The sequence below is a fragment of the Phyllobates terribilis genome, unplaced genomic scaffold (assembly GCF_046119375.1).
Source record: "Phyllobates terribilis strain yellow unplaced genomic scaffold, ASM4611937v1 Scaffold_5__5_contigs__length_657084704, whole genome shotgun sequence".
Lineage (NCBI taxonomy): Eukaryota > Metazoa > Chordata > Amphibia > Anura > Dendrobatidae > Phyllobates > Phyllobates terribilis.
The window spans coordinates 505,663,034-505,677,681 of NW_027362765.1; the positions used below are offsets into that span (position 1 = coordinate 505,663,034).

The window sequence follows — 14,648 nt, forward strand, 5'->3', positions numbered from 1 at the left end:
TCTACATTGAGCACATTTTTTGGGGGGATAACCTCTACATTGAGCACATTTTTGGGGGGGATAACCTCTACATTGAGCACATTTTTGGGGGGGATAACCTCTACATTGAGCACATTTTTGGGGGGGATAACCTCTACATTGAGCACATTTTTTGGGGGGATAACCTCTACATTGAGCACATTTTTTGGGGGACGACCTCTACATTGAGCACATTTTTTGGGGGACGACCTCTACATTGAGCACATTTTTTTGGGGGGACGACCTCTACATTGAGCACATTTTTTGGGGGGATAACCTGTACATTGAGCACATTTTTGGGGGGGATAACCTCTACATTGAGCACATTTTTTGGGGGGATAACCTCTACATTGAGCACATTTTTTGGGGGGATAACCTCTACATTCAGCACATTTTTTGGGGGACGACCTCTACATTGAGCACATTTTTTGGGGGACGACCTCTACATTGAGCACATTTTTTGGGGGGGATAACCTCTACATTGAGCACATTTTTTGGGGGGATAACCTCTACATTGAGCACATTTTTGGGGGGATAACCTCTACATTGAGCACATTTTTACAGGTAAACTGTTTCTTACTGTGATACCAAAAACTTTGCAGAATAGAATGAAACTTACCTTCCCGTCAATATTGCTTCTCACAAAGGACAAGATGATTATACTTTTGTCTCTTCCCTGATATTTGTCCACAGTGTTAACCTCTACACCGCTGGATGACAAGTTAGTAAAATAACTAGAGATCACTTTTAATTGCTGACGATATGGAGCGATGATCCCGATGTCTGAGGGCTTGCATCCCGCCTGGTGATGGAGAAGAAATATTGCATAGACATAATGTATATGCTGAGACACAAGGGCTGACTTCACTATGGAGGCCGCTTACAACAACCTATACAATATTACAGCTTAACATTGGAATCGCAGTTCTGCTGGTTGCTACTGGAAACAGTCAGCGTGCTTGTTGGCAAACATCTTATCAGCCTTGGACCCTTCTATAATGTTGAGGGAGGGCTAGTTATTTCCAGATCCAACTACAGTGAAGTGTCCTTTCCCAGAGAGCATATCACAAAGGCAAGTCTGCACAGGCGGTAGTGCTGGAAGAATGAAGTCTGCACAGTTGTCAATTCAGCTTTGGATAATAATACAAGTTGTAATCTAGGAATGGTAGCATTTCTTCTTAAATTGGGCCTTGTTGAAGGTAAAGACAGCTTTTACTCCTCTCCCAGACGGGCGCTGTTCCAATGATGTCGGTGCCACATCTGCGGGCACTCGTGATGTAACAATATTACACGAGCCGCCTGTAGGTTGCTTTGCTCACACTTGCCTCGGACATCTGGGGAAAGTGTGAGCGATGCGGCTCATTAGTGGCTGGTGATCGTCACGTCACATCAGAAATGCAGCCAATGTCACATGAGTGTTGGTGAACGTCGCCACAGTCCACCCATGACCTCCTTCTCTCCTCCACACTCGTACATTTCTCACACAATCACCTCCAAGACGTCTCCCAATTGTCCCTCATCCTCTAGAATTCTGTGCCTCAACAGGTCCGATTATCCACCACATTCAGAACTTTCAGACGAAACTTGAAAACCCGTCTCTTCAAGAAAGCTCCCAGCCTGCACTGACCCCACTGCCTCCTCACCACCACCGGAGCTGCTGCAACCCCCAATCTCCTGTCTCCTTCCCCATCATCCTGTAGATTGTAAGCCCGCAAGGGCAGGGTCCTCTCCCCTCTGTACCAATCTGTCATTGTTAGTTTGTTCACTGTATTTTAGATTTGTATTTTGTATGTAACCCCTTCTTATGTACAGCACCAGGGAATCAACGGTGGTAAAAATAACAACAATGTAACTTTATATAGATTATATAATGTCTATTACAATGTTAAAGTTAAATATTGGCATTTATGTGGTGGGCATACGGTGTAAGCTTCACAACTAGCCAAACTGACCTTCAGGAACAGAGATGTTAGTAAGAACACCAGCTTGGCTTCGATCCAGTTACTGATTCCGCATTTTTCTTCTGTTTCCAACGCAGGGATCTAGAAGGCACATTGAAAACATTATAAATATGATATTTAGATATATTTTGATCATTAGATTATATTTGTATTAAAATAGCTTTTGGTGACATACCTCCTCTGTATTAAGAAAGTAGACTGGGTTGCTCGGTTCTAAGACATCTCTGACCCAGACATTTTCGGGAGACTCCCTGAATTCCAGTTCCAGCTGCAGAGTCTTGAGGTGGGGGAGCTGCACAATGGCAGCAGACACCCGCTCAGAGGCACATTCTAGCTGGCCTTCGTATACTAACTTATTGCTCAGAGCCATTATCTTGCTACAGGAGACACAAAACAAGGGTCACTAGAACGAAGATTTAGGCTATGTGCCCACGATGCAGAAATGCTCCGGATTTTTTCCTGAGCGTTTCTGCATCTCCCTGGCAGAAAAAACGCATGCGGATTGTACATGTGTTTTTCCTGCCAGGGACATGCGGAAGTGAAGCGTTCTTCTGCCGCTGCAGAAACGCTTAAAAAACGCATAGTGTGCGCACAGCCTAAGGCTCACTGTGCACCTTCACAATCTGTATCAGTGCCGCATTACCTATTCATACGATACTGCACATTCAGCTGCACAACAGCCTCCTGGTTCCTCTCCAGCCTCTTAAACAAACTCTCACTCATTCCCAAATCCCTGCAGAAACAATAAAGTAAGAAAACATTTTTTTTTTTGCATGGTCGACACCACACGAATAGGCATTATTCCATATGTTCTTCCAGGGTGGCAACTCTATAGGCAAGTATGTATGAGATAAGTCTTGGCTACTAATAGCCACATCTCAGTGTGGATCTTGGTACAGCAGAAATTCAGGGCTCAAGCTTATTTTAAAGCACAGATTCTCAAATAAAAATGGGACAAATGGAATTTGGATCTTATTTTCACATGTCAAAAGGTGTGAACATTGTCCTGGCTACCAGAAAAGAAAGGCAAGTAGAGAAAAACTCACATCACCTATCGCCACTCTCTCCGGGATCCAGCGTTGTTCTGCTCCGCTTCTCCTTGACGTTCTGCATCTGCAGACTCTCCGGGTCACCCTGCGCTGTGCGTGAACCGGAAGTGACTTTTACAATGAATGCAAGTCTATGGGATGTCAGAACAGGGATGCATAGGCTTTCATTGTAAAAAGAGACTTCTGGTTCACGCATAGAGTGAGCCGGCTAGTCGCAATTGTGGTGGCGTCACTGATAAGAGAAGAACGGCGCTGGACACCAGAGAAAGCGGCGGTAGGCGACTACATTAATACCCTCAACACTACAATACATATATACACATTTAATGAAAAAAAAAATATTTATGGGAGGGTTTCGTTAACCATTAAGAGCGGCATCAAGATATATAGGCCACAGAAGCAGAGAGATCATAAATGATACAAAATAAATCACCCACAATTTCCCAAGAGAAATGGAAAGAAAAATGCATCACAGCATAGGAATAATCCCGTGTGTATCTGTCGCTCTGAATTATTTATCTGAAGGCTATACAGTGATTGGGATCCAATCATCATTAGACGTCATCCATAAGTGCTATCTGGTGAACGAAGGATTAATCAATCTCCGCCAGCAGCCGTTCTGTACCTCACATACCTGGCTTCTATGCTTTGAACGAGCGGTGGGAGTTGTTGATGGTCGCCCACAAGAACAAATCTGTTTGCAAAAAATAAGGGACCAAGGCAAATTGGCTGACTGATTTGGGATGCTTCATCTACGATGCAGAAGTCAAACCTCCTTCTGGTGAAGATTGGATGATTAACACCCATGCACGTGGTCGCAACAACAGGCTGATCAGGAAAAAAAAAAAAAAAAAAAATCACTGAATTTCCAAATATATACAAATCTGTTGAGTTTTTCAGAAAAGCATATTATACTGTGAGTAAAGATCAGACCGCACAGTGACTAATGTAATTCAATAAGGCTGTTCAGATCACAACTGTTACACATGGACAGAGTGTCCGCGTGAAAAAACTAAAATAAATTAAGCACTTTTGTCTTTCGGATGAGACACACCTATACAAGTCTAAAAAATGTGCAAAAAAAAAAATCATATCCTATATGGATCATTTGTAGATCATCTGATTTTTACGGAAACTTTGCAATTATTAACATGGGAAACTAACTGATCATGTACATTTTAAGATGTATAAAAACAGATGCAACACGGACGTAAAAAAACACACACACACAGATGCCAATACGGATAAAATCAAACGATTTTTCATCTGCTTGTCTGAGCTCAGAAGTTCCACATTTCTTAGTTTGTAAAGGCTTTAACAGGAACATTCATTTTCGATCACTGCCCATTGTAAACATGCCCGGGATGAGCAAATGGTCACTGATCACACCTTTTATGTGGGCATAAAAATCACTGATCCTCATGACCTGCCTCAAACAGTCTTGATCGATCAGTGCTGTTTAACCATACAAGATGCCTCTGTCAATCACTGACAGCAGCATTTAAATGGTTTTCTCACTGCCCATTCAAAGGCCCATTGCCTCACCCTTGACATGATCGCTGGGTGTCTTCTTAAGGTCTCAGTTGCCGCAATCAATGTACTTCATAAGAAATGGCAAAAAAAGAGATGCATTTAAAGATTGCTTTTAAAAATATTTTAAGAATAAACATTTTATTTGGCCCTCTTGTACAGAAAAAAAAATAAATAAAAGCAAACATATCTGGTATTCACACATCCGTAAAAATCCAAGCTATGAAAAGTATAAAATGAATTAACCCGTACTATAAACAAAGAAAAGCGAAAAAGAATTGAAAAGCCAGAATTACTATTTGTTAGTCACTTCACCTCTTCCAAAAGAAAAATTAACATAAAAAGTCTTCGTTACTTACCGGTAATGGGATTTTTCGGATCCCATGACAGCACCACGAGAGAGGACGATCTGCCCACCAAGGACAGGAAACCTACAGGTTAAAAGGGCGGTGGCACCTCTCTCTCGCCTCAGTTTAGTTTACAGAGCATGAGAGGACCGTCATGGGTTCCGAAAAATCCCGTTACCGGTAAGTAACTATCACCCATGAAAGCACCACGAGAGAATTACAGAGAAGATATTTCTAGGGAGGGACCACCGCCTGGAGCACCCTTCTACCAAAAGTGAGGTCAGTGGAGACACCCATGTCTAATCTGTAGTGTTTATAGAGGGTGGAAGGTGAAGACCAGGTACTTACATATATCCTCGAGGGAGACATCAGCCTTTTGCGCCCAGGAGGACGCGACGGCCCGAGTAGAGTGGGCTTTCAGACCTTCTGGTATCTCCTTCCCACTCGATGAATAAGCCAGAGAGATGGCATGTCTTATCCATCTGGCAATCGGAGATTTTGATGGTTTATACCCCTTCCTAACACCCTGGTGACATATGAAAAGTGACCTATCTACTCTGGACTCTTTAGTGACAAAGATATTTAATGACATCTCTTCACATCTAATGTGTGAAGCTTTTTTTCCTTCTAGTTCTTTGGAGAGGAACAGAAGGTAGGAAGGACCATTTCTTGAGTTCTATGAAAGCGAGAGGCTACTTTCGGAAGATAGGCCGGATCTGGCTTAAACCCCTTAAAGGACCAGAGTATTTTCAGTTTTTGCGTTTTCGTTTTTTGCTCCCCTTGTTCCCAGAGCCATAGCGTTTTTATTTTTTGGTCAATATGGCCATGTGAGGGCTTATTTTTTGTGGGACGAGTTGTACTTTTCAACGCCATTACTAGTTTTACCATATCGTGTACGGGAAAAAAATTCCAAGTGCGGTGAAATTGCAAAAAAAGTGCAATACCACAGTTGTTCTTTATTTATTTTGTTTACCACGTTCACTGAATGCTAAAACTGACCTGCAATTCTTATTCTCCAGGTCATTACGAGTTCGTAGACACCAAACATGTATAGGTTCTTTTATATTTAAGTGGTGAAAAAAATTCCAAAATTTGGTAAAAAAAAAAAAAAAATAGCGTCATTTTCTAAGACCTGTAGAGTCTCCATTTTTCGGGATCTGGGGCTGGGTGAGGGCTTATTTTTTGCGCGCCGGGCTGACGTTTTTATTGATAACATTTTGGGGTAGATCCGATGTTTTGATCGCCCGTTATTGCATTTTATTGCAATTTTGCAGCGACCAAAAACGTAATTCTGGCGTTTAGAATTTTTTTCTCGCTACGCCGTTTACCGTTCAGATTAATTCTTTTTTTATATTGATAGATCGGGCGATTCTGAACGCGGCGATACCAAATATGTCTATGTAGGGTTTTTTTTTTATATTTTATTTTGAATGGGGCGAAAGGGGGGTGATTTAAACTTTTATATTTTTTTTATATTTTTAAAAACGTGTTTTTTTCACTCTTTGCATGCTTCTATAGTCTCCATAGGAGACTAGAAGCAGCAACTATCCGATCGCCTCTGCTACATACAGGGGATCAGCAGATCCCTTGCATATAGCAGAATTGGTCCTGTGCTATGAGCGCCGACCACTAGGTGGCGCTCATAGCGACCAGCTCATGACAACCGCAGGAGTCTGCTGCAGACCCTGGGTTGTCATGCCCACCCATCGGTGACCCGCGATCACGTGACGGGGGTCGCCGATGGGCGGGGCTTAGGACGCGCTTCGCGGAAGCGCGCGTTAAATGCCACTGTCGGAGATTGACCGTGGCATTTAACATGTTAACAGCCGCGGGTGGATCGAGATTCCACCTGCGGCTGTTGCGGGCACATGTCAGCTGTAAGAATCAGCTGACATGTGCTCGGTTCAGTGCGGGCTCAGCGCAGCAGCCCTCACTGAACCGGGGGAGGTAGCCCATGACGTACTAAGACGTCATAGGTTGCAAAGGGGTTTAGGATTATCCTATCCTCTTGAATTTTGGTAAATGGAGGGGCCATGGATAGAGCTTGAATATCGCTTGCTCTTCTGGCTGATGTTAAGGCGATCAATAGGGCTTTTAGAGAAGCTAATTCCAAAGGCTCGAAAGGCAGGTTAGTTAGTGCAGTCAGGACCCGGTTTAAGTCCCAAGGCATTACTCTTATTTTATCAATGGGTCTAGATCTAAATGATGCTTTGATAAAACGTGAAAACCAGTAATTAGCTGCTAAATCCTGGGAAAATAAGGCTCCCAGAGCTGAGACCTGGACCTTCAAGATGCTGGTGGACAACCCCAACTCTAGACCTTTTTGTAGAAAATATAATATTTTCCCAATGGGAGCTGCTTCACCTACCCTATCACCTGAAAAGGAAAGGAATTTTCACCAGGTCCTGGCATAAATACGTGTAGTAACCAGTTTCCTACTGCATAGAAGGGTGTCTGTAAGGTTTGATGAGAAGCCTCTCCTAATTAATAACTGCCTTTCAAGTTCCATGCCGTAAGATGCAGTCCCCGCTTTGGAGGATGAACAATCGGCCTTTGTGAAAGAAGATCCGGGATCTCTGGTAAGATCCAAGGATCGGATACCGACATCTCTTTTAGGCAGGAGAACCAGGGCCTCTTGAGCCAGAAGGGAGCTATGAGGATGACCCTGGCTCTTTCCTTCCTGATTTTCCTTAGGACCACTGGAAGATGTAATGAAGGAGAAAACGCGTACGCCAGGCTGAATTTCCAGGGAAGTTGAAGAGCGTCCACCACCAGGGGATTTTCCCTGGGGTTTTCTCTGGGGTTCAGAGAGCAGAATTCTGGAACCTTGCGATTTTGTTTTGTGGCAAACAGATCCACTTTTGGAAGGTCCCACATGAGAACTATCTGAGCGAAAATCTGAGAATTTAGCTCCTATTCTCCTTCCTTCAGAATGTTGCAGCTCAGAAAGTCTGCCTTGACGTTTTCTTTCCCTTTTAGATGCAAGGCCGTAAGGGAGAGTAAATGACTTTCTGCTTTTTGAAAGAGCTCGTCCGCCACTCTCATCAAGGTTTTTGACTTTGTACCTCCTTGATGGTTCACAAATGCACTGCCACTTTATTGTCTGATAATATGCGGACGTCTCGACCCTGTAGAAATATAAGGAATTTGCTTACTGCTCGATCTATAGCCAATAGCTCTTTAACGTTAGAAGAAAGGTTTTTCTCACTCTCTGACCATATCCCCTGAACTATATTTCCATCACAATGAGCTCCCCATTCCGTGGGACTTGCATCCGTTGTTAACACATGGGAAGGACTTACATCCCAGGGAACCCCCCGAACCAGGTTCCTAGTTTCCAACCACCATTTAAGGGACCGAACCACGCGAGAGGATAAGGTTAAAGTATGTTCAAGACAGCCCCCTAGCACTGATTCATTGTACAACACATCCCACTGAAGAGCTCTAGAGTGGAATTGCACCCACTTAACCGCGGAAAAACATGATTTTAAAGTGCTTAAAAGGGACATCGCACTACGAAGAGACAGAGGGTTTATCTATGGCTTTTTTAACCAACCCCTGGATTGATTTAACTTTTAAGGCTGGTAGACTAGAAGACTGTTCTTCTGAATTCAGAATAATCCCCAGAAATTGTTGGGCTTTCATGGGAGTTAATTTAGACTTTGGCAAGTTTAACAACCACACTAACCCTTCCAGGATGGACATAACTTCTGCTAGATGGGTTTTACATTGAGGAAAAGAATTACCCACTACAAGGAAATCGTCGAGGTAAGGGATTATAAGAATATCTTTCTCCCTGACATGGGCCATGGCTTCTGCCACTACTTTAGTAAAAACTCTCAGAGCGATTGCAAGACCGAAGAGAAGAAAAGTGTACTGAAAGTGTTTTATTACCCCTTCCATCTCGAACGCCACCCTTAGGTATTTTTGATAATCTTTGTGAATGGGTACATGATAGTATGCATCTTTAAGATCTAAGACCGTCATGTAGCAAAAAGAAGTTTAATTATTGATTTTAAACGTATGAATTTTCAGGTGTCTATTCAGGGATCTCAGATTAATTATAGTCCTGAAAGAATTGTCAGGCTTGGGGACCAAAAAGAGAGGGGAATAGAACCCTCTACCTCTCGAACCTCAACTAGCACAGATTTCTTCACTAGGTCATGGATCTCCAACTGAAGAGCCGACTGACGTAAAGGGGAAGAACCGGAGGGAGTAACCAGAAACCTTCTGTTAGGGAGTGATTGAAACTCCAACTTTAACCCTGATCTCACCAGGCCAAGGATCCAGCTACTTGCTGTAATAAGCTCCCAGGCTGGGAGAAAGGAGGTTAATCTTCCTCCCACCTGGGCCAACCATCATTGTCCTGACTTTCGTGCCCCTTGGGAAGACATGCTAAAAAGTAAACCTCTACCTTTCTGGTTACGGGCTTCATATTTGTCCTGTTTAGTCAGTCTTTTCCGGACAAACCTCTTTCTCCTGAACGACCTTTTGTAAGTAGGCAGGGATACAGCGGGAAATCCTTTGAGTCTCCAGCTTTCTCTAATAAATAATCCATGGCCGGACAAAACAGGAACTGACCTTCACAAGGGATAGAATAGAGTCTAGATCTGGCTTGTATGTCCCCTGGCCAACACTTGAGCCACAAAGCCCACCGGGCAGAATTTGATAAGGCTGCTGATCTTGCTGTCAACCTGACGGAGTCCGCTGAGGCGTCAGCCAGGAACGCCGCCGCACCTTGAACAAGAGTGATGGAGGATGGGATTTCTTTCCTAGATACTCCCTCTTTTAGCTGGGTTCCTAACTACTCCAACCAGATCATTAGGGATCTGGAGGTGCAGGTGGCAGCCACTGCTGGCTTTAAGGCGACTGCAGCGGTTTCCCATGTTCCTTTTAGGAAGGTATCTGCCTTCCTATCTAGAGGGTCCTTTAGGACTCCCATGTCATCGAATGGTAAGGAGGACTTCCTTGAAGCTTTGGTTATAGCTACGTCGAGTCTGAGTGCCTTAGACCAGGAGGAGGATGGGCTATCTTCAAAGGGGAATCTTCTTTTAAAAGAAGGTGGCAGAGAACCTTTCCTCTCTGATCTCTTCCATTCTGTGTCAATTAGGGCCTGTATTTTATTATTCATGGGGAAACATCTTTTCTTCCTATGGTCTAGTCACTTAAACATTACATCCTCCTCTGATCTCTCAGATCTAGTTTCTAAATGCCCATGGTGAACCTTGATTAATGCATCCATCTCAAATAAGGGGAAACATTGACGACCGGAATCACTGTCTGAAGAGGATGAGTGAGAGAGGTCATCCGACGTGTCTCTGGCCATGACCATCATCCCGGAAGTATCGTTGAAGAGGCAAGCCCACTGGCTTCCTAGCCGTGCCTCCGATGACGTCACCAGCCGCGTCATCCGGCCGCGTCTGCAGCGTCATCCGCCGGCGCGGCCCGAGCTTCCTGCACACATGGGGGAATCAGCCTCCAGACACGTCGAAGCACCGGCAGTCTGGGCTACACGCGAGCAGGCGACCCCAGCCAGGAGACGCTGCTACTACCCAGCGCACACGGAGCAGCCCCCCTGAGCTCTACCGTGGCGCCTCCAGGGAGTCCAGACCTGACCGAGGCAGAGAAGATATCCCCGCCTGGATCGGCCAGCCTGACCTGGGACAGGAAGCTTTTCTTCTTTCTTCAGGTAAAACCTGCAGGAGTTCCCATCAAGGATAGGAAACAAAACTGAGGTGAGAGAGAGGTGCCGCCCTTTTAACCTGTAGGTTTCCTGTCCTTGGTGGGTGGATCCTCTTCTCTCGTGGTGCTGCCATGGGTGATCGAATAAAGTGATCAAAATGTTATATTTATCCCCAACAAAAAGGATTGCGGGGTCATTTTTAGAGCACATGAATGTTGTGAAAATCAAACCAAATAACAATGGTGGAGTTGGATTTTTTCCCCCTCACTATTTCTTATGGAGTCTTTTAGCCTGGTTTTTAAGTACATGAAAAGGTCAAGTGATTGGCTGCATTCAAATCGACAAAGCAAAAAAAGAAGCACCATAGAGCTGTGTCAACAGAAAAATGAAAATAAAAAAAAGTTATGACTTTAAAACATTATGTTTAAAAAAAAACAAAACAGTAAAATAAAAGTGCCCCAGTCCTGAAGGGATTAAATTATAGAAGACAAAGAAATATGAACTAATAAGAGGTGAGGAGGTGACCCTGAGACGCTCATTTTAGGGAAGGTATATAGGTTTTGAGTTGGTTAAAAATTATGTACAATAAAACATTATATTGTGTTAGCCAGAAAAATCTATGCAAGTACTTTTATGCCCACAAATGACAAAAAGTATCCTAAGAGTGATACCTTTATTGGCTAACCAGAAGAATTATGTCTGCAGCTTTCAGAGCTCAGAGGCTCCTTCTTCAGGTGGTTTTACAAGTGAATGACAGACAAGAGCACAACATGAGCCTGAAGAAGGAGCCTCTGTGCTCTGAAACCTGCAAATACCTTTATTGGCTAACCAGAAGAATTGTATCACTCAGAGAATACTTTTGTCATTTTAGGGCATAAAAATACTTGCATCGATAGTTGGTTATAAATAAATTCATGTTTTCTGATATAAACCAGATAATGGTAGACCTGACAATCCCCGGACACACCTGACTGTTGTAGAGTTCTTCTAAAGCACTTAGTGACTTTATGGACTTGGTTTTGCAAATTTCTTCTTCACCAAATTTCTGCACCTCCGGGTGAATTTTCTGTGTTCTTCCCAGGCGTAAAAATCCAACCTTAAATTTTTTAAGTTTCAGGAGAATGTTATCTACAGCGGAGTGAGTATAGCTGGTCAGCAATACACTGAAGCCGCACGTATAGAGAATTCGCACCTGGAAAGGAATACAACGGATATCACTAAATACAAGAAGCTTGCGCTAAACGCAGGTCATTGAGAAAAACCGGAGGGAAGTGGGAGGCGGGCGGTAAGGGGACACACATTTATCATAGCTGGGTTTCTGCCTTACATACTCGGATCGGAAGAGGTGGTTATATATATATTGCAAGGAACTATTCATGCAGAAATCTTGCTTTATAATATTCAGGATTCATAGTAGCTGAACATTTTGTGTCATAATTATGGAGGGACAACTCATGTTAAGAGTGCCCCCTAGAAGTCTGTGACAGGAATACACCTTCTGGGACATTTCCCTTTTTTTCTTTTTCTTTTCATTTTAATGTAATTATTGATTAGCCTTTATAAAGTTAGGAATCTTTGTAATATACTCCATTACCTTATTTTGCTTACTTATATCTTTAAGCCAATGCTGAGAGTGCTGGCTTATCTGCCTAGTTCATGATGTCTTGGGCTACGTTCCCACGGTTGAGTATTTGGGGAGTTTTTGATGTTGTAGCATTTCTGCACCCATTAGGTAAATTAGGAGATGTGCATTTTTTTTCATTGCATTTTTTAATGTGTTTTTAGCCAATTTTTGACGCAGTGGTTTTTGTCTCTTTTTGCCATGTCATGTTTTAAGTAAAGCGGCTGTGTTTTTGATTTTGGCTTTGACAATTCTTTAACCCCCTTTACCCCCGAGAGTGGTTTGCACGTTAATGACCGGGCCAATTTTTACAATTCTGACGACTGTCACTGTAACTCTGAAACGCTTCAACGGATCCCCCTGATTCTGAGATTGTTTTTTCGTGACATATTGTACTTCATGATTGTGGTAAAATTTCTTCGATATTACTTGCGTTTATTTGTGGGAAAAAAAATCGGAAATTTGGTGAAAATTTTGAAAATTTCACAATTTTCAAACATTGAATTTTCATGCCCTTAAATCAGAGAGATATGTCACACAAAATAGTTAATAAATAACATTTCCCACATGTCTACTTTACATCAGCACAATTTTGGAACCAAAATTTTTTTGTGGGGAAGGAAGTTATAAGGGTTAAAAATTGACCAGCGATTTCTCAAAATGTACAAAACCATTTTATTTTAGGGACCACATCACATTTGAAGTGACTTTGAGGGGCCTTTATGACAGAAAATACCCAAAAGTGACACCATTCTAAAAACTGCACCCCTCAAGGTGCTCAAAATCCCATTCAAGAAGTTTATTAACCCTTCAGGTGCTTCACAGGAATTTTTGGAATGTGGAAGAAAAAAAAATGAACATTTAATTTTTTTTCACAAAAAGGTTACTTTAGACACCAATTTTTTTTTATTTTCGCAAGGGTAACCGGATAAAATGGACCCCAAAATTTGTTGTGCAATTTCTCCTGAGCATGCCAATACCCCATATGTGGGGGCAAACCACTGTATGGGCGCACGGCAGGGTTCGGAAAGGAAGGAGCGCCATTTGACTTTTTCAATGTAAAATTTGCTTGAATAATTAGCGGACGCCATGTTGCGTTTGGAGAGCCCCTGATGTGCCTAAACAGTGGAAACCCCCCACAAGTGACACCATTTTGGAAACTAGACCCCTCAGGTAACTTATCTAGATGTGTGGTCAACACCTTGAATCCTCAGGTACTTCACAGAAGTTTATAACATGGAGCCGTGAAAATAAAAAAAAATAAAAATAAAAATTTTTCCACAAAAATGATGTTTCAGCCCCAAATTTTTTTATTTTCACAACAGTAAAAGGAGAAAATGGACCCCGTATTCTGGTATTGTTTGAATATTCCTTTTATCGATATTGCTACTCTCAGGAATTTCTGGTAGTCTCTGTGTATGGGGACGTGATAATAGGCATCCTTCAGATCCAGGACAGCCATAAAACAGTATGGGAACAACAATTTTACTGACGATTTTATTGATTCCATCTTGAAGGTTTGAACGCTCAGAAATTTGTTCAATTTTTTCAGGTTTACAATTGTCCTGAAAGTCCAGTCCGGTTTTTCCTTTAGGAACAGAGGGGAGTAGAATCCTTCGCCTTTCTCCTGGGCAGGGACTTCTTGAAGGACTGCTCTTTCTATTAGACCTAGAATTTCCTGTTCTAGAGCGGATTGTTCTACCTCTGATGACCTCTTGGGGGTTATAACAAAGTTCGGACAGGGAATAGAGTGAAACTGAAATTTTAGCCCTGCTTTTATCAGGTCTAAAATCCAAGAGCGGTTTGATATTTTTTCCCAGGCTGGGAGGAAATGAAGAAGTCCCCCCCCCCCCCCCCACTTGGGGCTGACTCTCATTGGGCGGGTTACCTGTTGTCACTGGGGGGCCTGTTAAACAAAAATCCTTTGTTTTTTTTATTTCCTATCCTCCCACCTATCCTGGTCTTTGGGGGGTTTCCTGCGTATAAATTTCCTGCTCCGAAAGGGCTTCCTGTATGAAGTACTAGAGAGGACCGGGTAACGTTTCTTGTTATCCCCAGCCTTGTCGAGGATATCGTCAAGAGTACATCCAAATAGGAACTCACCCTTGCAAGGAATGGAACACAGCTTAGATTTTGTTTGGTGGTCACCCGGCCAGCATTTAAGCCAGAGGGCCCGCCTGGCTGCATTAGACTCCGGCTGCCAGCCTCACAGAATCGGCTGATGCGTCAGCCAAAAATGCTGCTGCGCCCTTCATTACCGGGATAGAACCTAGTAGGTCATCCCTGGATGTTTTGTTCATAAGTTGTGTCTCTAGTTGATCCAGCCAGACCATCAAAGATCTGGCTGTACATGCGGCTGCAACTGCGGCTTTTAACCCTCCTCCTGCGGCCTCCCAAGCCCCTTTTAGGAAGGTGTCTGCTTTTTTATCCATTGGGTCC

General features: G+C 43.1%; 1 protein-coding gene across 4 annotated transcripts in view; it reads right to left on the reverse strand.

Moving 5' to 3' along the window:
• Nucleotides 1–14,648, reverse strand: part of DNA2 (DNA replication helicase/nuclease 2) — a 52,672-nt gene that overhangs the window by 3,842 nt on the left and 34,182 nt on the right. For all 4 annotated transcript variants that reach the window (XM_073685598.1, XM_073685596.1, XM_073685595.1 and 1 more), the window contains 6 exons: nucleotides 11,556–11,780; nucleotides 3,663–3,856; nucleotides 2,623–2,712; nucleotides 2,155–2,356; nucleotides 1,971–2,060; nucleotides 638–820 (listed from right to left, as the gene is read on the reverse strand). In XM_073685598.1, coding sequence (XP_073541699.1) covers nucleotides 638–820; nucleotides 1,971–2,060; nucleotides 2,155–2,356; nucleotides 2,623–2,712; nucleotides 3,663–3,856; nucleotides 11,556–11,780 — 984 coding nt within the window. The remainder of the gene's footprint in view (nucleotides 1–637; nucleotides 821–1,970; nucleotides 2,061–2,154; nucleotides 2,357–2,622; nucleotides 2,713–3,662; nucleotides 3,857–11,555; nucleotides 11,781–14,648) is intronic.